We start from the raw sequence: 23,733 nt of genomic DNA, 5'->3' as shown, positions 1-23,733 counted from the left end.
GGGGGCGGGGAAGGGCACGTACGCACACCTCGCGGCGAACTCGGCGGCGCCCGGCCCGGGTCGGCAGCGGTCAGGGGCGCGACGGCGCGGCGGACGATGAGGGTGCGGGGCGGGTGTTCCGTCGGGGCTGCCACCGGGGTCGACTGGTGGAACGGATAACGTGCTGGGCGCGGCTGGCGCGGCTCGCTCTCAGCCTGTACCCTCTCCTCCCTTTCGTTTCAAGTGGCGGGAAAACCAACGGCAGCGGTTCTCGTGGTCAGGGCCGTCACACGCCTCGTTAATTTAACAGAGTGACATGACATTCAGTGTGCTATTTCACGGAAGGCTTGAGGAGCGCCCGCCCTTTTGTTCGTGTGGCTGAGTAGGTCTCACGGGCGCCACCGTCTGCCACTTTGGGAAGGTGTTCCCACCGGCTGAACCCGAGGCCAAGGCCAACCGGGACACGAGCGCCGACGCGGCGAAACCCAACCGACGTCTGGAAAATGTTCACCTCCGCGGCCGAAAGGACCTGCAGGGGGCGCTTTCCCACGTCAGAGGGGCGCGCAAGAAACCGCAACGCGCGATGGACGAGCCGCTCTGAAAAATCAAATGCCCGATGTTGGTGGCGGCGGGCACTACAACACGCACAGCGCTGGTCGCCTGCGTGCGCTTCGGGCGGGCGGACTGCAAGGTCGCCTGTCGCCCACAGCACTGCACGCGAGATGTGCGCGCCGGCGGCAGTCAGAGCCCTGGCACCACAACATGGAAAAATGACCTGCTGTTGAACCCTCCGTCCAGAAGAATATGCTCGCCATTCGTTCACACCAAGACCTTACGCTCCACTTGCCGTGGCAGTATACGAATGTTAATCCGAACGCTGAACGGTGGGGCGAGATGAGAAATGATAGGTGCGGTCTAAAGAAAATTTGAATTGTATGTAGCCGCTGCTGGTACAGATCAGACGTTCTCACAATTTTGATTTCTCTTTTTCTACACTCCAACTCTGCACATTTCCGCCCTGCCGTCAAGCAGCCCAATCCAACTGTCCAACGCTCGCCGGTGTCCCGATCCAGCGGAGAGCACCTGCCGCCGTTAACAGGTGCTGAGCTGGGCGTGATGCCTGACCGCGCAGGCCACGCGCCGCCGGCGGCTGTGCTCCTCCCCTCCCCCCTCGCGCTTCCCGTGCAGCGACCCTCGCGCCTCGCCGGCCGAAAAAGGCCACGTTCTATCCGATCATGTGCATGGCCGCCCGCTTTCTGGAGCCGCGTGCCACCGGCGGGCGGTGGCAACTGGCCGGCGCCGGCAGCGAGAGGCGGCGGTGGTGCGCTCCGCCGCCCGGCCGGAGCTCAGCGGCGCCCGCCGGCCGGCGACGGCCGCCCCTCCGCGGCAGGGGCGGCTCCAGGAGTGCGCCAGGGAGGGCCGCCGCCGACCGGACGACCGGCCGGCCCGGGGCGTCCCGGGGCGTCCCGGCGGCGGCGAGGCACTGTCAAGGCCTGGCGCTGCACGTTGACGCTGTGACGTGGCGTGTGACATCTGACGGGGACAGGTGTAGCCTGCTGACCGCGCCTGCCAGCGTGGCCACGCTCATTGACGCTGAGTAATGGCTCTGAGCGTGATGAAGTTCCGATCGGAGGGAGTCGGGCTGGCGGCGCGCGTGGTGTGGAGGCTCGGCCGCGGCCCGGCGGGGGTCGGCGCCGCGGCCGGCCGTGCCGGGCCGACCCTGTCCGGGTGACAATGGGGCCGGCCGGACGCCGCCCACAGGGTGATGGAATGCCGCCCCGCGGCCCAGCCGACGTCAGCCGGCCGTGATGTCCGACCGTCGGATGAGTGACCCTGTGATGTCGGGACGCCCGATGTCGGATCCTCTGCTGTCGGGGCGCCTGATGCAGTAGCCTTCGGGCCAGTGCCGCCGGCTCGGGGCGATGTGGCCCCGCTGACGTCGGCTCCGTCCGATATCGCCTCCGCTGCCGCCGCCCTGCTGCGACTTCGGCCGGCTGACTGGCCAGCTCACCGTGACGTCGGCCGCCATCCGCAGCCGGCCGGAGCAGAGGCGCAGTCGCCGCTCGGGCCGCGGTGACGGCGTCCGCGGGCCTCCGCGGGTGTCCGCGGGCCTCGGCGGGTGTCCGCGGGCCTCGGCGGGCGTCGGCGGGTGTCCGCGGGCCTCCGCGGTCGTCCGCGGGCCTCGGCGGGCGTCCGCGGGCCTCCGCGGGCCTCCGCGGGCGTGGCCTCGAGCGCCGCTGACGTGACCGCAGCCGAACGCGGGCGGATGGGACGCGAATCGCGGACCAAGGGATGTGCCGGACACAGCCCGGCACCGGCCAGATGGGCATAACAGCCCGGTCGTCTGGCCGACTGGAGGCGCGGGGGGCGAGACCGGCAGGCGTTAGGGCGGCGATATTTGTGGATATTATTACCATCTAGCCTGCTCAGTGCACTCTGAACCCACAAACTAGCAAAGATGTACCACCCAGTTTAAACGGACAATCATCCACCCTTTCATCAGACAGAACTGCGGAGGGCTTTACGCCGCACCTTGTGGCGGCACGGCCGGTCCGGGCCTGGGCTGACCACCGGCCCGTCGCCAGCTGGACTTCCCACGTCAGTCAGGCCAAACAATGCACCGGCCCCGGCGCTCGTACCCAGCGCCGCTGGATGGCGAGTCGAGCATCTTTCCCCCAGACAACGGAGGCGACAAAGACACGTACGTGATTCCGGGAAAGGCTTTTGCGCTCCACACCCTTCACTTTGAGGGTGACACAAAAAAAGGGCAACAATTTCCAACGCATGCACCCGGAACCTGTCCAAGTACCGTGTTTGACATGCACCCTGATAAGGCGCCAAAGACATTTGTGGGTCGGAATGCCCACTTCAGCACGTCTATGCTCAGAAAGCTTACGTAGATTTATGCTTGTATCAAGGTTTTAAGACCTTGGATGATCTGTTTTTTGTAATGAAAATTTGGAAGTGATGGGGTTGACAACATGGGCTCTTACTGTTCTCAAAGTTTAATCAAATCAAGCTCTGCCATAGCTGCAAGACAATCCGATTCGACTCTAGTCGGATATCCGTTGCGGTTGACCGCCAGCGGACGCTCAGCGGACGGTCAATGGTCAACAGTGGAGTACATGTGCTCATTGATTTCGCGATGTTTCGAAAAGACGTGCCAAAATCTGAAGATTTGGATGTTTTTACACTGAAAGTGTTCCACATGTGTGTGAGATTTTAAACTGAAGTGGCCAATTTGAATATCAATTCACATATCACATATGGGTTCACTTCAACAATAATTCACAGCCCTGTCCTTATTTAGACCTAAGACCCGCCAGTTTCTTAGCTGCACTCCACGACAACGTCGTTCAAATATCCTGCCAGCCCATAGGCCATGCGGCGTTCAAGGCCATAATTATAGTATCGTGGAGCCGCTTAGGTCAGGCCTCCGTGTGCGCGATTTCCTAATGTTGCGGACGTCCATTGGCTCTCCATGAATGTTGAACCAGTTGCACAGGGCTCAGTCACGATTGGTTGTTTGGATTAGCCCGTTTCGCACCGGGAATGACCATTTCAAGGTTGTGGGAGGAGGGGAAATGGCGGTAGGGCAGGACTAGACACGCCCGGGTCTAACCTCGAGCCCCGGGTCGCGCATGAACCCGCCGGAGTGTGCGCTGGGGCCTCGTTTGGGGCCCCCCGAGGCGCGTCTCGGCCCGGATCGCGTGTTGCGCTACATTTTGTAAGAAGTTGGAGATTATGACTTGTTATTACGGAAGTAAGACTTGCAATCGAATAACTTCGAAAAATGCCGTAAGCAAGTATGTCCAATGCAAGTAAACTCTGTAGACTCACGGGACAATATGCAAGAACACCACGGGGGTGCCAAACACGAGCACTTAACGATATGTGGCTCAGTGAACACTTGCAGCACCCGTGCTATCATCTCTCGGCAAATTCGAAGTACTTCAAGTGATAGCGTAGGGTGGCAATTTCGCATGTCTAGTTTGGCAGCGACTCTATGTCATACAAAGGTTCCATGACGCGCCCAAACAATGACAGGCAGCATAAGAGCATATTGAGGAGCAGAAAAAGCTCTTGTCTGGAGTAGCCCTTTTCACTTTAAAGTATGCCAATAGCTATAGCGAGCTTATTTCATCATATCTGATGTTTGGTTCAACATCGATAAATTTGTGTTTAGAACTGTCCTTTCCATGTGTTGAAAACGCTCGGTCTAAGACTGGTGTCCGATTGCAATAACCTGTCCATACAGTTACAGTTGCAGGGTGCAGTTGAATAAATTCCATTTCATTGAAATGTATGCACTTATGCTTGTGCTATGGACATTAATGTAGATGTTTTCAGTTTTATTGCGATTATTCTGCATGTTTTATTTGGTACAAATATGATTTTTTCGTAATATTTTTTTGTCAACGTCGGGTCCCGAAACCTTAACTCAAATCATGTTTAGGCCTTCATGTTTCTGACCGTAGGCCTTCCGACTGATATGCTCTTCATGCAGGCGTCATGTGCGCACGCCTTATGAAAGGAGACGTTCTGATAAAGGACACCAAAAATAGACCTCCTGAAAATAGACATCCTGGGCTAGTCCGGCGTCCACTCGGCCGTCTGCGGGCTGGCGTGTCCGGTCTCGGGTGTCACAGCACGCCGCGCCACCGCCACTGGGCGACGGGTCGCTCGGACGTGACCAGCGAAGCGGACTACCGTCGTAGCCGGCACTGTCGGGGACAGACTCCCAGCGTCGCAGCCGGCACTGTCGGGGACAGACTCCCAGCGGGGCCGGCGCTGGCGGGGATGACCCGCCGACGGCCCGCCCCTGGACGTGCCCGGCTGGAGCCCAGCGGGCGCCGCGGCCGGCCGGCCCCCGGTCCTTCCCCGCGTGCCGCAGCGGCAAAAACATGGCCGCACCGCGCCGGACGGCCACCGCCGCCGACATATTGCGCGTTCTCGTTGGGACGTGAGGCGCGCCCGGTCGGCTGGTGTTAATTTCTCGGGCCAGGAATGTGCTGCCGCCTGGGGTCAGGGCTCAATTAGCGGCTGGCCGGTCACTGGGCTCGCTCCGGTCACTGGGCTCACTCAATGACCGGAGGTCACGGGATTTGGCGATTTGACGTTGGCGTGCTCGGCGGCCGGCGGTGCTGGCAGTTTTAATTATTTCCCTGGTCCGTGTGTTGCCGTGCTGAATGAAGTTTGTACTGGATCGAGTGGGCATGCGTTGTGGCGGGGTTCGCAGGACGTCGAGCTGTTAGCGGGACATCGTGTTCGTGAGATGTTATGTGCTGTCCGTGCATCTGCGCACCGTGTCACTGGACTTACCACTTAAACGACTGACCTCTGACCTCACCTCATAACTGACCTCACCCCGTTCGTGTTCACGCCCCCGACGTCAATGTTCTGTTGTTTCAAGTACTGTCGTACAAAGGAGGCACCTGTGAGTACCGTACGGGAAGCCGGACTCCTCTTGCTGTGGCCGGCCCGGGGTCCGGTCCCGACTGTAGCATGTTGCATGCGCTGCCGTTTGTCGCACCCCGCCCCGCGGCCCGCGGCTCGATGGCGGCCGCGCGCCGGGGGCGGCCACACCGTCATTACGGTCACGCGCTGTCCCGCCGCCCCGCCGGCCCCGCCGGCCCGCCGGCCACCGGCCTCGGCTTAGGGCCCGCCAGGCCCGGCTGGCGGCGATGGTGCTGTCGGCAGCCGCCGGCCGACACTGGGATGCAGGCCATCGGCGTGACGTGCTCCAGCCGCACTGCTACGCGGAGAGCATGGGCAGATCACGACACATGCTCAACTGCTTTTGTAAACTGCGCACGACGCCAGCATGTGCCGTTATGTGTTGTAGTGGCTTTGTGGCGTCCGGGCAGAGTGCTTGCGCTGCCGCAGTTGCTAGATCATCAACGCGCAGGTGCTGACCACTAGCACCTTAAAAAATGTTTGCTGGTCGGAGAGCCGCATGCGTAACTTCACATGCCATTTGTGTGTCCCGGCGTGCCGTCTTTAAAGCAGCGAATGTGCTAATGTTTCATCAGCGCGCGACACGAGCTCTGCGCACCCTCCCCGTGAGCGCCGTCGTCCCCCGGTGTCAGCGGGCGTCTGGCTGGCCCGGGCCGGTGCCGGAGACCGCCGGAGCAGGCTCCCGTGCCGCCGTCTCGCCGCTCTGTGGTGCCGGTGTCGGCCGGCGTGCCGTCGTCCGCGCGGCCCCCGCTGACCGGCGCCCCCGCCGTGTTCCAGACCAGGACAACCAGCGCATCATCATCCGCGTGGAGGACGACAACGACGAGAACCCGTACTTCATCAACCGGCCGCTGCCCATGCAGGCGGTGGTGAAGCTAAACGCGCCGCCCAACACGCCCGTGTTCACGCTGCAGGCGCGCGACCCGGACACCCACCACAACATCCACTACTTCCTCGTCAAGGACCGGAGTGAGTGGGTTGCCGCCGCGGCCGAGGCGCGGGAGATGGCGCGGCGCCGGGTCGAGCCCGAGCCGGCGGCGACCCTCCTTCCCGCCCGGCCAGTCACTCGCAGGGGTGTCGATTGGCTCGGGAGCCGTCGGGCGCCGGCCGGTGTGCGTCGCAATCGCCTCGGGACGCGCTGTCTCCGGCCGGGAGTCGGGAGGAGCTCGGCTGGTCCGGCTCCTCCGTCGTCCGGCCTCGGCCGTGACGTGTGGCCGCCTCTGAACGCCAGCGGACACCGCGGACTCCGTGGGACTCCGCCGAGTCCGGGCCGGATCGTTATCCGCATTCCTTGTGGATTGCACGGCGTGGACGCTGGGCCATTTTCATCCGGGCCATTTCCGCTGTGCAGAGCGTGGGGCCGGCCGCCGTCGCCGGCGTCCCGCGGAGTAAATCGGCGTCATTTCGGCTCATCATGCCAGTCTTCAATTAGCCGATTCGGGCCTCCTCATTTGGGCGCGACGCGGCGCGACGGTGACGCATGGGCTCGTTAGTCGGCAGCCGGACGCCGGCGGCGGACGCGGCCGCTCGCACCGGTGGATTGTTGCCGCCGCCGGGCCGCGTTGTCATTGTTCGGGCTGGGTGGGTCCGCGGGGCCCGCGGGCGGGCGGAGCGTTCGCTCGTTGCGCGCCGGGCCGGCGACTGCGCGCGCCGGGCCGGGCCGGGTGCGGCCCCGCCCGTCCGGCGGCGCCGCGCTGGCCCCAAGCGGCGCGACCCGGCTGGCCGGCGCCGGCTCGCGACCCCCGTCGCCCCAGCCGTGCCCTGCGGGCGCCGGCGGAGGTCGCAGACACGCTGCCGTCGAGCACTGCGGCCGGTTTTCACTGTCGGTTCCCCGGGCGCTGCCGGCCCGTTCGCCGGTGTATTGATCGGGGCCGGCGAGCGGCCGGCGACACTCAGACAGAGCGGTTTGTGTTCGGCCGCCGCCGGAGTGCCCCCGACGGACGGCGCTGCGGCGCCCAGCCCGGCTCAGCCGCCGCGCCGGTGTGATCGCCGACGAGAATCGCTCGGCTGCGGGATTGCGGTTCATCATGCTGAGATGGACACGGAATTGTTTCGATTGTGGCGGCGCTCGGAAACTCCCGACCTTTGTTAGCCGGGAGCACCCCGTTGGGTTTGAATTGCTCATATGTTTGATTTGGCCGGATGGAGTCTGCTCTTCGTTTTTTTTTTGAAGCCTTATACGTTTCCTTATAAGGATTCGTTTTTATTCATAGACGACATGCTTGCTTGAAGGAAATTGATGCTGGTATCTTACCCAGGCGTTATATTGCATATTGAGATGGAAACGCCGGTATTTGTCGAGGCTGCTAGAGCCTACGACCACCGGACTTCTGTTGTATGGCCACTTCAATCAGCCAGCATTCCACTCACGTACAGAGAAGATTAGACCTAACCGTACCTGGCGACTGCCCGAACGGCACGTTTGATGGCCGCAGCAGCCGATAAGCTAATTAATTAACTTGGTAATCCGCAGGCCGAGGAGAATGATCAAGTGCGGCGGAGGGCGATCAGCTCGGCTCTCGCTGTTGTAGTCTGCAGTCGTAGCGACTCGTGAGCGATGGTTCCGTCAGCAGGACGCATCTGCAGCTCCGACCCGATCTGATCGAGCAATGCTGCAGCTCTGCAGCGCGGCGGGCGTCCACGTGCGGCCTCGCCGGTCCGGGGCTCGCCGCGGCGGCCGGACCGACACCGGTGACGAAGCCGGCGACAGTGCACTGGCGCTAGCCTGGTCCGATGGGAATTGTTGTCTGGTTGGGTTTGGTCAGGACTATCGCATGGCGTGATCCGCTCCATCGTGAAGTGGTTAGGTTCATTTTGAGCCGGTGTGGTTCGATCTGGTCTGGTCTAGTCTCTCCCGGTCCAGCCCTGGACCGGCTGCGGTCCGGTGCGCCGACGCGGCGTCCGCAACGCGACAGCATGGACCGGCGGCCGCCGTCGTCCGCGGCCGGCTCTGCCAACGGCGGCGCTGGAGAGGTGGTCCGAACTCGACCTCCCCCGTGATCACTGAGAGACGGAGAGGGGCAGGCGGGCGCTGAGAGACTGGCGTGGCTGGGCTCGGCTCGCTCGGATGGTGGGGCTCGGCGCTGGCGAATCGGCAGGCCTCTGGCGACGGTGCCGTGCCACTGCTGGAGTATATCGGCAGGCCTCTGGCGACGGTTGCCCTGGAGTATATCGGCAGGCCTCCTGGCGACGGTGCTGTGCCACTGCTGGAGTATATCGGCAGGCCTCTGGCGACGGTGCCTGTGCCACTGCTGGAGTATATCGGCAGGCCTCTGGCGACGGTGCCGGGCCACTGCTGGAGTATATCGGCAGGCCTCTGGCGACGGTGCCGTGCCACTGCTGGAGTATATCGGCAGGCCTCTGGCGACGGTGCCGTGCCACTGCTGGAGTATAATCGGCAGGGCCTCTGGCGACGGTGCCGTGCCACTGCTGGGTATATCGGCAGGCCTCTGGCAACGGTGCCGTGCCACTGGCTGGAGTATATCGGCAGGCCTCTGGCAACGGTTGCCGTGCCACTGCTGGAGTATATCGGCAGGCCTCTGGCGACGGTGCCGTGCCACTGCTGGAGTATATCGGCAGGCCTCTGGCAACGGTGGCCGTGGCCACTGCTGGAGTATATCGGCAGGCCTCTGGCGACGGTGCCGTGCCACTGCTGGAGTATATCGGCAGGCCTCTGGCGACGGTTGCCGTGCCACTGCTGGAGTATATCGGCAGGCCTCTGGCGACGGTGCCGTGCCACTGCTGGAGTTATATCGGCAGGCCTCTGGCGACGGTGCCGTGCCACTGCTGGAGTATATCGGCAGGCCTCTGGCGACGGTGCCGTGCCACTGATGGAGTATATCGGCAGGCCTCTGGCGACGGTGCCGTGCCACTGCTGGAGTATATCGGCAGGCCTCTGGCGACGGTGCCGTGCCACTGCTGGAGTAGGTCCTCTGGCGACGGTGCCGTGCCACTGCTGGAGTATATCGGCCAGGCCCTCTGGCGACTTGGTGCAGTGCCACTGCTGGAGTATATCGGCCGGCCTCTGGCGACGGTGCCGTGCCCACTGCTGGAGTATATCGGCAGGCCTCTGGCGACGGTGCCGTGGCCACTGCTGGAGTATATCGGCAGGCCTCTGGCGACGGTGCCGTGCCACTGCTGGAGTATATCGGCAGGCCTCTGGCGACGGTGCCGTGCCACTGCTGGAGTATATCGGCAGGCCTCTGGCGACGGTGCCGTGCCACTGCTGGAGTATATCGGCAGGCCTCTGGCGACGGTGCCGTGCCACTGCTGGGGTATATCGGCAGGCCTCTGGCAACGGTGCCGTGCCACTGCTGGAGTATATCGGCAGGCCTCTGGCGACGGTGCCGTGCCACTGCTGGAGTATATCGGCAGGCCTCTGGCGACGGTGCCGTGCCACTGCTGGAATGTATCGGCGTGCATCACTGGATACCCGATATCAAGTGGTACAGGATAATGGTTAATCGTGTGAATGAATGACCCGATCTGTCAGCCGATAAATCAATCAAGGCGATGTAATCGAGACCGGTTAACGTGTATCAGTCAATCTTAACAACGCGTCATTTCACCTATGCTCGGCCTTTTACGTCGCCTGAATGCGGCGGCGCGGGCCAATTCTCGGCGCGCGTGGCCCGCGTCTACTGCCTCCAGATGAGACGGATAAACCCGTGACGATCAGCGTGCGTGTGCCCGCCTCGTGCCCGTACCTCGAGCGGCCGTCTCGGACGTTGACCAGCGCTCGTCCGTCGCGTCCCCAGCCGTGTGTGTGCCTGCCTCGTGCCGTACCTCGAGCGGCCGTCTCGGACGCTGATCGGCGCTCGTCCGTCGCGTCCCCAGCCGTGTGTGTGTCTGCCTCGTGCCGTACCTCGAGTGGCCGTCTCGGACGCTGACCAGCGCTCGTCCGTCGCGTCCCCAACCGTGTGTGTGTGTGGCTGCCTCGTGCCGTACCTCGAGCGGCCGTCTCGGACGTTGACCAGCGCTCGTCCGTCGCCGTCGCCAGCCGTGTGTGTGCCTGCCTCGTGCCGTACCTCGATCGGCCGTCTCGGACGCTGACCAGCGCTCGTCTGTCGCGTCCCCAGCCGTGTGTGTGCCTGCCTCGTGCCGTACCTCGATCGGCCGTCCTCGGACGCTGACCAGCGCTCGTCCGTCGCGTCCCCAGCCGTGTGTGTGCCTGCCTCGTGCCGTACCTCGATCGGCCGTCTCGGACGCTGACCAGCGCTCGTCTGTCGCGTCCCCAGCCGGCGGCCGTTTCCAGGTGGACGAGCGTTCGGGTGTGGTGCGCACGCGCGGCGCCGAGCCCTTCCAGCTGGACATGGAGTACGTGCTGTACGTGAAGGCCGAGGACCAGAACGGCCGCGACGCGCTCGGCAAGTTCCAGGCAACCGAGGAGGAACGGCTCAGCATCGTGGGTGGCAAGCGGCAGCCGCAGTTCTACATGCCCGGCTACGAGGCCAAGATCTTCGAAAACCACCAGAAGGACACCAAGTTAGTGCCGCTGGCCGGAGCGCCGCGCGGGGTGTTCTGGGAGGAAATGTTTGTTTGTGTCCGCCGCTGGCGGGAGCATTCGGTGCTGAGGCCGCAAGATGGACACGATCTGCATGTTGGACACGATCTGACGCCAAGGTCACATGTCTGCACCGTAGGTCATGTCGAGATGGTGGGACGCTAACCGCTGTATCCGATGGGCGAAGGTCTTATTCATATGCATGCCCCCCAGACGGCCAGTGATTGCTCTTCCGGTAGCTGTAATGACCGGTGCAATTGCGCTATCATCGTTTTGCGTACAAGCCCGGCCGTGGCGCTTTGATTATTGTTCCTGTCGGAACGGTCGCGCCCGGTGTTTGCTGTTACAACACGCCGGGCGGCGGTTCATCATACTGGCGGCGTGTGGCCGACGCCGGGAGCGGCTGCAGGTCGCTCGCCGAGGCGTGGCCCAGATCACCGCGGCCGGCCCGCGCCGCCTCATGATGTAAATCAGACCTGGCAGTTTTTGCCGGCTGCGGGTGGCGCGGGCGTCGCAGGAATCGGCGCCGGGGGCCGAAAAAACGGCCCACCTTTGCCTCGTGATTCTCCCCGCCGCTTTTTACGGCAGGCGCCGGCGATCCGGTGCGCTCCGGCGGCTTTTGATGGCGGTGGCGTCTGTTCCAGGCGGTCGGGGACTGAATAACGCCTCATTTGACCGGGTTGATTTGCAGCCGGTGGGGTTTTTGCCAGGCGTGCGCGGCGAAGCTTGGGGCGCAGGCAGCCGGCGCTGCCCGGGCGCCGGCTGACCCAGTCTGGAGTGTATTCATCAGCGCGGCCCGCCGTCACCGGTCGTGGCGCCGTGATCTACGGCGCCCGGCCGGGGTGGCCGAAGGTCGGCGGTGACGTGGCGCCGGTCGCCCCGCGGCGGTCACGTGACGCGACGCTCACCCCTCCGGCGCTGCCTGTCGCAGTGTCATCGCCGTCAAGGCCAAGTCGTTCGCCGACCGCGAGATTCGCTACACGCTGAAGGCGCAGGGCCTGGGCGCCGGCACGTTCAACATCGGCCCCACTTCCGGCATCGTCAAGCTGGCCAAGGAGCTGGACTTCGAGGACGTGCGGCAGCCGCACATCTACTCGCTGGTGGTGACGGCCACCGAGGACTCGGGCGGCTTCTCCACGAGCGTCGAGGTGAGAGAGGCCGCTGACGCTGTCGGCGCCGCTGCCGCTGCTGCTGCCTGCGCCGGGGCGACCGGGAAAAGCGGCGTGAAATGCCGGTCATTTTGATGCTGGGCGGATGGTGAATGGAAACTGGACTTGCGCATATTGCGTGACGCACGTTATCCTGATGAACTTTCGAGGCTTTCGCAACATGTTCGCCGAAGTCAGCAGATAATGGACCAGGGTGACACTAACAGCATATTTATTACGTCTGATGTTTTTCATGCACGCCACAGGCAGGCTGTCGGAACGGAAGCAGCGCGGTCAACGTACACTATCGCGTTAGTAGTGACACATACACCAGATCTCTCAGGTCAACGCTGCTCTTCGGCTGGCTGGGCTGTACCCACCCGCCGCCGCTGCTCTGGCGCCCACCTCCCCCGCTCCGGCCGGCCTGCCGCGGTCCCCATCCGCCGCTGCTCCTCTGGCGCCCACCTCCCTCGCTCCGACCGGCGTGCCGCGGTACCCATCCGCCGCTGCTCCTCTGGTGCCCACCTCTCCCGCTCCGGCCCGGCCTGTCGCAATCATGCTCACCCCCTGACCTCCGCCTCCTCTCGCAGCTGGACCATCAAGGTCATGGACGTCAACGACAACGCGCCGAAGTTCGAGCTGCCCGACTACCAGACGCACAACGTGCCGGAGGACATCCCGGTGGGCTCGGAGCTGCTGCGTGTCAAAGGCACGGACAGCGACAGCGGCACCAACGCCGACCTCTTCTACTCGGTCAGCGACGACCACTTCCGCGTCGACGACCAGGGCGCCATCTACAACAACCGCGTCCTGGACGCCGACAACAACAACGGCCTGTACCAGTTCCTGGTGACGGCCACCGACCGAGGTGTGTGCGGCGCCGCCGGCGACGGCAGCGTCGCTGGCGGACGCGTCGGCCGGCTGTAAACGGCTGGGACGCTGATGAGCAATGGTAGATGCCGCTGGCCAATGTCTGCCGCTGTTCATGCGATGCTCGGTCGGTTTGTTTTTACTGGCAGCTCACTCGACGCTGCTGACCACGTTTTTACGCCCACGCAACACTTGTCATGTTCTAGCATCATAAGCTGGCTTTGTGTAGTAAGTTCGAAACTGGTTTGACCGTCGCCTGATCCGGTCTGAAATTAGTGTTCTGTGACGTATGGCAGAAATCCTGTTTGACATTTTTATCGTCATACCAGCCTCAGCCCACTTCCGCCGGCTCCCCATGCCAGGCGAGCCTCGCGTCCGAACCGTGCCCGCGGAGACGGCGCGGTCGCCGGACCCCACCTGCGCGCCTCGACCGGCCTGGTCCGGCCGACCGGCCGCCTGGCCGGCCGTCCCCACACTGTCCATTATTCACCGTTCGTCGGCCCGGCCGGCGGAACCGATCGGTGCCGCCGGAGCACGCGCGCCGCGACTCGTCCGGTCCAGCCCGGCCGCCGCCGCCGCCGCCGCCGCCGCCGCTGCGTCGGCGGCGGCGATGACCGAGGTGTCGTCGATTGATCGGCGGGCGCGCGCGCCGCCGGTCGCGGGAGCGGTCCGCCCGGCGGCGGCGGCGGCGCGCACCGGGCGGACGCTGCCGCCGCCACGCCGCCGGCCGGCCGGCTGCCGCCCGGGCCGGTTTAATTAGCGGCGGCCGGCGGGGCCGATCGCGAGCGCCGATACTGCGCACGTGGCGCGGCGCTCGTTGGTGTTTAAACGCGAGATGTGATGTGGGAGTCAATTACCCGGTTTACATGGGCAGCCGAGGATAATTCGAATTAAGATCGGAACGGATCATGCGACGTTAACCCTCTCGGCGAGGGGCGTTTACATGGGCGAAACCGGCTGTACGTCGGATTAACGGTCGATAGTTGGATCCCGCTTAGTTCGAATCAAGGAACGGATTATGGGCGAAAACTGCGCTTTTGAGGCGAACTGAACAAAACAAGAAGAAAAAAGCCGGTACTCTGCGTATGGATGGCGAATGTCACGAGCCATGGTGGGCGCGGGACAGCTTTGAGGGCGAGGAGGAAGATGGACTCCGTTGGAAAAATGATCTGTGCGGGACTCATAGGCTTTATAGCTATAGCACAAGCCATAGCACTTGAAACACGAGAGTTGCGCAGTCAGCACTGCCAAATCTGTCACATAAGCAGTGTTATATGCAAATTTTTACTAGCGGGAAACTTTGGCTAGCAGGAAATCAGTATTTTCTTGTATTGGCCAATGACACTCACAAACTTACCACACTCATATCAGTATGCCACCCAGCATCATGTCATCTACTTTGCGCAGCCCAAGAAACACATTACCTACTCCCACACTAATGCATTTATGAGCAGCCTGCAACAGTGAGCTAAGCTACAGAAATGACTCATGAATGCTACATAGTTAGTGGCAAAAATTGTGTAACTATGTTGTCTTTCCCCATCCAATGCATCATCAGTACCTGAGGGCAGCATTGCCACTTAGACTTGGCATGGACTGGCAAGTCAGAATGTAGCTATTTGCTTTCTTGACATACTAGGGTTGAAATACTGCTTTGATATCCTTGCAGTCAACAGCATTGGCTGATATGGACTGATGGCTAGGTGGCACAAACAGCTGTGTTCGCACAGTCCAAAGATCATAACATGTGAACCAGCCCCAGAGCTGTCATGACAAACGCAATCTGGGCTCAAAATTCATAACAAATGATTAATTATAACAACAGCTCAATTATCCACCTCATGGTTTGCAAAGATACATGTCACACAAAAGCACCAAGGTAACATATTTAATCACCAGTACAAAAACAGGTAATGACGTGCACCACAGATGTTCTCTGCACATCATGTGGCATTATGTTAGGTTTACTTAGTTTATGTACTGTTTTCTTCCACATGAAATGCACAAACCTGGATTTGACAGAGTACTGATGACAGCTATTTTCATCCAGTGCTCACATTTGCTTTCTTGACATTTTGGAACCATCACTGGGCAATTTTGGTCCCATCATTAAAAATAGTTCACATTCTGCACTGACTGCAATGATCTATTGCCTATATTTGTTGATCCTTTGCATCATGCAGGAATTATTGAGTTACCTATCTCACGCACATTAAACTGACAAGCAACAAACAGCCTAATCACATCAAAAACAAATATTCCAGCCCCCGCTTCCTTGCCATTTGGTCTACCAGTGTGATGTAACTTCATATTTCCTTGACGAGCCAGTCACCAATATCCAGCACATCCCTCCTGCCAATAGGTGGTCAACCAAATGCTCAAGTCACAGGAGGAATGTCTGCAAAATCAATCCTGGGGCATTTATGTATTCACTTGATGAAAGAAACTATTGGTACTCCCTGCAAGAATTGTTTAACAGTTGAAGTACCTACCTCATGGCCTGCAAAGACACCCATCACAAAAAAGCACCAAGGTGACATATTTAATCACCAGTACAAAAACAGGTGATGATATGCAACACAGACATGTTCTCCATGCAGCATGTGCCATCGTGTTAGGTGTTAGTTTATGCACTGTTTTCCTGCACATGGAACACACAAACTTGGATTTAGCAGAGTAATGATGACAACTATTTTCATCCAGTGTTCACATTTGCTTTCTTGCTGTTCTGACCCTGTCATTGGGCAATTTCGGTCCTACCATTAAAAAAGTTCACATTCTGAGCTGACTGCAATGATCTATATTTGTTCATCCATCATATCATGCAGCAATTTTTAAGCTAGCTTTCTCACACAAATTTAACTGACAAGCAACCAGCACCCTAATTTAAGGAACATCTGCAAAAACACTCCTGGGGCCTTAAGGTATTAACTTAATGAAAGAAACTTGGAGGCATTCTCTACAAGAATTCTGAGCAATCCAAAAATTGAAGTGAGAACAAGTCAAAGCTATATAAAACGACCATATTACCTCCATCTGGCTTTTGGAAGCATGGAGCCTGCCCCAGATGTAAATTAATCTAACCTTTAGGCGGAAAGATAACACCAAACACCGCCGACGCCTGCTGTCTGCATAGTTCAAGCGCCTAGCAAGGCTAAATTACATGAGCATTTCTGTGCTGCTAGCCACCCAAGGCCCTCAATAATAACAGTAGTTTTAGCAGCATGGTGTCAACTTCACCTTCTTTCTCTTTTCCTTTGCCATCTTGGCCTTGGACCGTCTCGAGCAATAGCTAAAAACCCGTGGAAAAGCGGCAACACCAAACAAAGCTGAAATGGCCATGAACGGAACTGCGTGCGCCAGGCATTTTTCTTTTTTTTTTTGTTTAGACAGCTGACGGCCGATAATTCGGACGAAATCCCTTCCTGAACGGATGATCCTCTCACGGGAAGGGATTTCCTCCGGCGCACGATTCGAATCAGCGGAACGGCGCGTGAGTGTATACATGGGCCAGATAGTTCGGATCGAGGACGGGTCCCGGCTCAATTCGAATCACAGCTGCCCATGTAAACAGGGTAAATGCGCCGGGGTGGGTCGAAATGAGCGGGTGGCGCTTGTTATGACGCAGAGGACGTTGTTATGCCCGTGACGTCCTTGCGGGTAAATTATTGAGGGTCATTGATCGAAGTCAGATCATTACCAGGGCAGTGAAACCATAATCGGCGACCGGCGGCGGTCTTTGACGTATTTGGATTTTGCAGCGCGAGGGGGCGGGGACGGTGCGCGGCACCAGTCAGGGCGGCGGGGATCGATGCAGTGTGGCGGGTGTGTGGGTGGCACGCAGTGCAAGGTAGCTCCCGACCTTCGCCGTAGAACATGGCCGTTTCGGACCGAAACACGGTTTTATTGATCTTTTCGTAAGCGAGCATTCCTGGGAGGCCCAGGCCCACCCGAGCTGTCTGTTCGGTAATGGCTGAGCTGGGACCGCGCCGCGCTGAGCATGTTTGCACTTGGTGTGGTCCAGACGGCCCGAGAACCCAGCGCTCCGCCGGGTACGGGTCCCGCACCCTCGTGGGAGCACTTGGCGCGGGAACCCAGCGGCCCCGCTTGGACCCAACGAGCCCGCCGGTCAGGCCAGCCCAGCCGCTGCCCTCTGACCGTCCGACCCGCTGTTGGCCCCCACCGCTGGTGACGTTCTCAACCGCTTGCTAAACCGAGCTCCGCCCGCGTGCTTCGAGCCCAGCCCTCCGCCGGACTTGACGATCCCATTCCCCCGCCAGATGCGAGCACTTGTCCTCTCCGCCGAACGTAACTCGCTGGCCCACCGTACCTTGCATCCCCCTCCAGCCGGGAGTGTCTCCGCTCTGCAGCGAGCGGCGCCCTCTCGCTACCCTGACGCCCGCCATGACGCCCGCTCTGTCCGGCCGCGGCAGGTGAGCCGGCCAAGACGGGCACGGCCACGGTGCGCGTCTACACCAAGAACAAGAACGACGAGGAGCCGCGCTTCACACAGCAGGTGTACACGCCGAACGTGGACGAGAACGCCGGCCCAAACGCGCTGGTCACCACCGTGGTGGCGTCGGACAAGGACGGCGACCGCGTCAAGTACGGCTTCGCCAACGGCGCCAACACTTACGGCCAGTTCATGATCGAGGAGAACACGGGAGTCATCCGGCTGCGCAACGGCGCTATCGAGCTCGACCGCGACAAGTACGAGGTGAGCAACGACGTTCGACCGCGACAGGCGTCAGATGGAGGGCGATGTTGTGATGTGAGGTGAGTAGCGAGACTGGAGGGGGAGGGGGAGGGGAGAGATTGCGGAGAGGAGCGAGTCTGGTGTGGAGAGCCGTCTGGCGTGAGAAGCGCAGGGCTGGCCCTGTGGTGAGGCTGGACCGCGCCGAGCACGCCCGTTGGCACCGGATGCGTGCCCTGGCCTGCCGGGGGGGGGGGGGGGATGAGACGGCCGTGTTTGAGTCCAGCCCCTTCCCCCGCCCTCGGAGGCGTCCCACGGCAGCCGCGGCAGCCGCACGCTGCGACGGCCCGGCCATCGACCGAGCCTCGCCAGCCATAATACCTGCCGTGAGGCCGGCTCCGTCGGCCCCCTCCCCCCCCCCCCCTTCCCCCGCTTTAGTGTGCTCCGAGCCGCGTCCCGCCGGCCTCGTCTGGACCGACCCCGTCCCGCCGGCGGCGGCCGGCCGGCCCTCGTTTCGGGTCGCTGCCAGCGGTGCCCGGTTATGAACTGCCGCCGCCGTCGCGGACTCTTGCCGCTGCTCTGCTGGGCGCGGCCGGGGACGCTGCACGACGGCGTCGCCGGTCGATGCGGCTGGGACACACGGGGAGTGGCGTTACGTGATCGCCGCAGCGGGCGCGCTGAAGCCCCGCGGCGCGGCGCCAGGCGGACCTGGCGGCGGCGTGCAACACTGGATATGCTCACTGGATGAGGTGGGGGAGGGGAGGGGAGGGAGTGCAGCTGGAAGCCGGCACCTGACTAACTCAATTAAGGTTGAGCAACTTCGCAGATGGCACTGGGCGCAGCATTGATGTGGGCCGGAAGGCGAGTGGACTGAGAACTGCGGCTTCCAAGGGCGCTCCTGCTGCCAGCACCGGCTTGTCGCAAACTAGCTTAACTGCAACACTGATTTACGCCAAAGTACATTTGTGTTACGGCTAAGCCAGTGTCACTCACCTGACCTGACGGAACCATACGTGCCCTGCCATACCCTGATCTGCCCTTATATGACATTATGTGACCTGCTATGACCTTATCTGACCTGATCTGACTTGAAGTGGTCTGACCTGACCTGACCTGACCTGTGGTATCCGTCAGGTGAACGTGACGGCCACGGACGACGGCTCGTGCTGCGAAGGTGGCGGACGCACCATCCACACCAGCACCGCCGTGGTGGTTGTCTTCATCACCGACGTCAACGACAACAAGCCCGTGTTCAAGGAGTGCAAGACGTACCGGCCGCGCGTCGAGGAGTCGGCCTCCAACGGACGGTGAGTGACGTTCGCGCCGCCGCCGCCGCCGCCGCCGCCACCCCCGCAGCGGCGAGAGCGCCGGCGACGTCACAGATCAGACATGGCCCTGCTGACCTTTGGAAACTCGGGCGGCGTGGGCTGCCTTGTCACTGCACGTCGTCATCTTGTCGGAGTCCAATGTCGGGACGGCCTCGCGTCTGTGACGTCGGCGTGGATTCTGCGACCTGCCGTCGGCGGCGTTGGCGGAATGGCGTCTCCCGCCGGGTCCCTGCTGCCGGCGGCCGCGGCGGGGAGGCGGCTGTAGATGGCGTCCTCCGCCGGCTAACTGCCGTCGGCGGCGGGTGAGGGGGCGGTATGCGGCGGCGGCAGACACCACGTCGCCTTCTCCGTCCTCGGTCATCAGCAGTGTGCCGTGGAGCGCGCGCGCTGCCCGCGCAGTGTCTGCTCTTCAAGGATGTGCGATGTGTGTCGTTCTTTTTCGTGCGTGTCTGTAAAGGGTTTGAATTGTCCACACGTGTCGGCTGGGGGCTATTTGCCTGGGTCGGCTGCGCGCCCCGGAGAGGGCTTCCGCGACCGCTGCCTCGCACGCAAACTGTCGGTTCGAACCCGCGAGACTTGGCCCTTATGCGAGACCCTCCGCGCCAGGTTCGTGCTGGAAGTGAAAGCCACCGACGCCGACAAGGGTATCAACGGCCAGGTCAAGTACAGAATCGTGCAGCAGCCCAACCAGAAGGGCACCAAGTTCACCGTCGACGACGACACCGGCAAGATCTACACCAACAAGGTGGGACGGCTGACGTGCTGCGGGCGGGGGCTGGCAATGGACGTATGGGAAGGCGGCAGACGAAGGGTGTTGGTGTTGTGTTAGTATTCGGATTTGTTCAATGGACTAGGCTAAGCCACACGGTGAAAAAATCGTTTTTGAGGAACATTTTATCGCTCCCGAAAAGCGGAGTGGATGGCTGGGACGTGTGGTGAGAACTGCTGACTCCGGGCGTCTGGAACCGATAAATCGCCTGGATTTGAACGCGCCGCTCGATGCGCGGCCGGCAGCCGGCCGCTGTCGGCGGCAGCCGTCGACCAATCAGCGCGACGACAGCCGGCCGACGCGGCCCCAACTCGCCGTCAGTCGCGCCGTCGTCGCCGACGGCCGGCGTCGGTCAGACTGACTGGCCGCATCGTCGGTGCCGGCGGCGGACCTTGCCCGGGGATCTTGCCGCAGCCCGGCAGCACTCCAAAATTCGTCCCGCTGGGTGTCGGGGATGTCAATGTGCACTTATGCTTCCGGATGTATGGCTCCTCGGCGGCCTCCGCACTGACAGCATTTCGTCGGCTCCCCATCCGTTGCCCCTTGACCTCGAAGCGGGCGTTTCGACCTGCCCACCCGATTTGCCGAGCCCGAGGCGGCCAGGCGCTGCTTTCTCGACCGTCCGGCTCCATCCGGATTGGTCGATCCTGAGCGAGGGGAGGAGCGACAGACTGCGAACGCTGAGCGTTGGGTGCCGGTCACCGGCCAGCTACCGGCTGCCGGTCAGCGGTGGCGCGTCGGTGGAGGCGGCGTCGGTCCGCACTGCGCGCGGTCCGTGGCCCCGTGCCGCGCCTCGCGGCCGGGATTGATGCCTGTATTTAAGGGACGCGTTTCTGTGCAAGCGCTCCTTGACACCAGTATTCATGACTGTAGCATCCGACGCGCGCCAAATTGTTACCATGGGAGAAGATACGGGCCTGAGGCTCATTTGGTTTGAAACATGGCGCCGTTTGTCGGAATAACGTCGCCTCTCCACGGACCCGCGCTAACTGCTGCCCCGTCCTGCCCCGTCCTGCCCCGCCCTGCCCCGCCCTGCCTCGCCCTGCCCTGCCGTGGCCTGAGCTGACCTGACCTGCTTACCTTACCTGACCCGAAGTGACGCGGCGTCCACACCCGCAGGTGTTTGACCGCGAGGGCGACGACGGCAAGTTCGTCTCCGTGACGGTGAAGGCGATGGACAAGGGCAAGCCATCGCTGGAGGGCGTCTGCAGCTTCACGGTCGAGATCCTAGACGTCAACGACAACCCGCCACTGTTCGATCGACAGGTGCGACGCCGGAGGGCATGGGTGCCGCTTAAGCGGAATAACTCCACTGAAAATGGTCACGGGTGATTAGGGAGACGCCATCACGGCACCCATCATTTGCCGTCTACATGGCAGATACTGGGTTCGTGGGTTAAACAAAAGTCGTGCAGTAAAGATGTATATTGCCGTCGTTGGATGCTGTTTTTCTTGGGGGGGGGGGGTGGGGTCTGAGTGATGGGCAAGGGGGGAGTAGGTCTGAGTGATGAACAAAAGGGGGGGGGGGGCTGGGCGATGAACACCGCCGACGTGACCTCTAGGTGACGCACCTCACCGGCGGCCTGTCGCCTCGAGCCGTGTCGAGTGCCGCTGGTCGCTGGCCGAGTCGGGTCAGGCTGACGCACGCCGCTGTGTCACGCGACAGAAATACGTGGAGAACGTCAAGCAGGACACGCATATCGGCTTCAACATCCTACGCGTGTCGGCGTCGGACGAGGACGCCGACAACAACGGCGTCATCGTGTACAACCTGACGGCGCCCTACAACCCCAGCGACCTCGAGTACTTCTCCATCCAGCCCGACAGCGGCTGGATCACCCTGCAGAAACCGCTGGACGTAAGTGAAGCGGACGGCGGCGGGATGGGCCTCGGACGCTGGTGCGCCCAGGCGTCACCACGGCCCGGATGGGCCCCGCTTCCCCTTCCACGCTCCTTCCCAGTTCGCTACTGACCTGCCGTTCTCTTGTTTGACGTATGCCCGAGTCCTTCCCTCTTTCCGCTGTCTTCGTTCTTGTCAGTGTCCAGAAACGGAAGCCTTGTAAGTTGGGGTGGATTTCACACCTTTTCACCGTTGTCGGTGTAGTTTCCAAGTTCCAGCTCCGCGACCTCCGTTGGTTGAGTCTGGGACTCCTTTCCTGTTCTTATCCATTGGCTTTCTGGGGCAGAGCCATTGTCCCTCCCATCTCCAGTGGCATGTGTGCTATGTCATGTTTGAGGCGTACTGTTAACACAATGTCTGGTTGGTGTATTTGGTCCGATGCATAATGCGTAGTACACGCTAAGGCTTTGATAATCGGGTCGCTGTACCAGCCGTGGGTTAACGACACAGTTTCTGGTCCGTGCGCATCTGGTGTTGTGAGCGGTAACAGCCATTAATACGCGGTTTTGGGACAGTAACAGTCAGTAATGCACGGCTCTGGGGCGGTCCATCCGTCCGCGGCTGCTGAAGCCCGACGCTCGTTAACGGCGGACGCGGCCTTGTCTGGCCGGCACCACTCGGGTGACCTGAGCCGTCGGTGGCCGCGGGGGGTGGGCCGCCCCCGAGCGTGGCCGCCCGTCTGGACGCCGTAACCGTCGCTGTCGCCGCCGTCCACCGCCGCCCGACCCGGAGCGGCGCGTCGCCGCCGCCGGCGCGGCGGGACCCGTGGCGCCGCCCTGGCGGCCGGCATGGCATGGCATGCTCCGCCCATTTCGGCGCCGCTCGATCGTCGCGCGGCGCGCGCCTCTTGCCTGCGCCTGGCTCGGTCGCTCGGCACCGGCCGGCCGGGCGCCGGTCAGCTGGACTGGCTGGTTGATTGGTTGGCTGTCTGTCGGTGGTTGGCTGGTTGGTTGACGCGAGGCGCTGCTCCCCCCGGCCGGCGGCAGGGCTGCGTGAGTGCCGCGGCTCTGAGGCGCCCCCTGTAGGTACCGCACACGGATCCCAGCCGCACGTCCCCTCTCCGTGCAGCATGACGTCAGGAGCAGCGCCACAGCCGTCACAGAAGCGGCCGCGTGCATAGGAACCGCCGCTTGGTCGCTTTGGCTTGATGCATGGAGTGCTTGGCATGGGCTCATGGTTTCGTTACTAACGCCGGGTATCACTTCTTTGATGGATACATGTACACTGTCGATGCGTATGGAGATGTTGGCTTGTAGTACTCATTAGGCTTTTCCGCTATGTCTCGATGTAGAAATGTGAACTGGTAGACGGCTATTTCACTTCTTTTTGCTAGCATAGACGATTTCCTCACTGTATGTGCACACCCTTCGGCACGTTTGCGATACCTATCCCATCTCCCATGTAGTGACGCTCCCTGGATTGCGATCGTCAGAGAATTTCTGAAACCTGGTTTATTGGTCGCCATGCAACTTCAGAATGGGTTAGCGTAGATGATGCTCTTCAAAGAACTTTAAACACATTGAAGCTCCTTTCACGTGGCTTACAACTTAGATAAAGAAAGCCCCGCCTTCATTCCGATTGCGCCTTGAGGCTCCTGTATAGTTTTCGCTGTACTCGGCCTGCGATGAGCTGGTGCCCCTACGGGCGGAGATTCCAGCGTTGCATACCGCCCCCCCCCCCGCGCTGAACATTGCTTGTTTCAACGTAAGCACCCTCCTGAGAATGTTATCAGCCCGACCGATCCTAGGTGGCTCGCTGGCGGTCCGAGTGCGGGGCGAGTGGGTCAGAGCACCGTAACGACTTCCAGCTTGTTTTCCAAATGGGCCATCAGAGAAGCCGGAATTACTGGGACCTTTTACGATTGCTCGCTGGCCAACTTTTGTCATTGGAACATGCCTCCAGCTGTCCGTCACTTTATGACCGGTTTATCAAAGCAGCTGGGTGTTTTCCTAAACGAGCAGAAACCTCAAATTCAGAAGAACCTTACCAACTGCTTCCACCTACTTGACTCGGAAAGAGCCCGTGCTTAGGCCAAAATTGCGCTCAAAACGGAAACTCTTGGCGAAAAGACAGATGTAAAGTGATT

At 61.3% G+C, this 23,733-nt stretch overlaps 1 protein-coding gene across 1 annotated transcript in view; it reads left to right on the top strand.

Annotated features, from left to right (window-relative positions):
* The window catches only part of LOC119105952 (neural-cadherin-like), a 64,051-nt gene that overhangs the window by 10,287 nt on the left and 30,031 nt on the right, over positions 1–23,733 (top strand). The window contains 10 exon segments of the mRNA XM_037229530.1: positions 5,393–5,416; positions 6,214–6,405; positions 10,674–10,920; positions 11,871–12,086; positions 12,678–12,955; positions 17,391–17,674; positions 18,785–18,957; positions 19,585–19,723; positions 20,867–21,013; positions 21,414–21,605. Of these exon segments, the coding sequence (XP_037085425.1) occupies positions 5,393–5,416; positions 6,214–6,405; positions 10,674–10,920; positions 11,871–12,086; positions 12,678–12,955; positions 17,391–17,674; positions 18,785–18,957; positions 19,585–19,723; positions 20,867–21,013; positions 21,414–21,605 (1,892 nt within the window).

Source organism: Pollicipes pollicipes, unplaced genomic scaffold, assembly GCF_011947565.3.
Source record: "Pollicipes pollicipes isolate AB1234 unplaced genomic scaffold, Ppol_2.1 Scaffold_6138;HRSCAF=7277_pilon_pilon_pilon, whole genome shotgun sequence".
In the NCBI taxonomy this organism is placed as follows: Eukaryota; Metazoa; Arthropoda; class Thecostraca; order Pollicipedomorpha; family Pollicipedidae; genus Pollicipes; species Pollicipes pollicipes.
The sequence above is the reverse complement of the archived record's forward strand: the minus strand, read 5'-3'. Positions and strand labels throughout refer to the sequence as shown.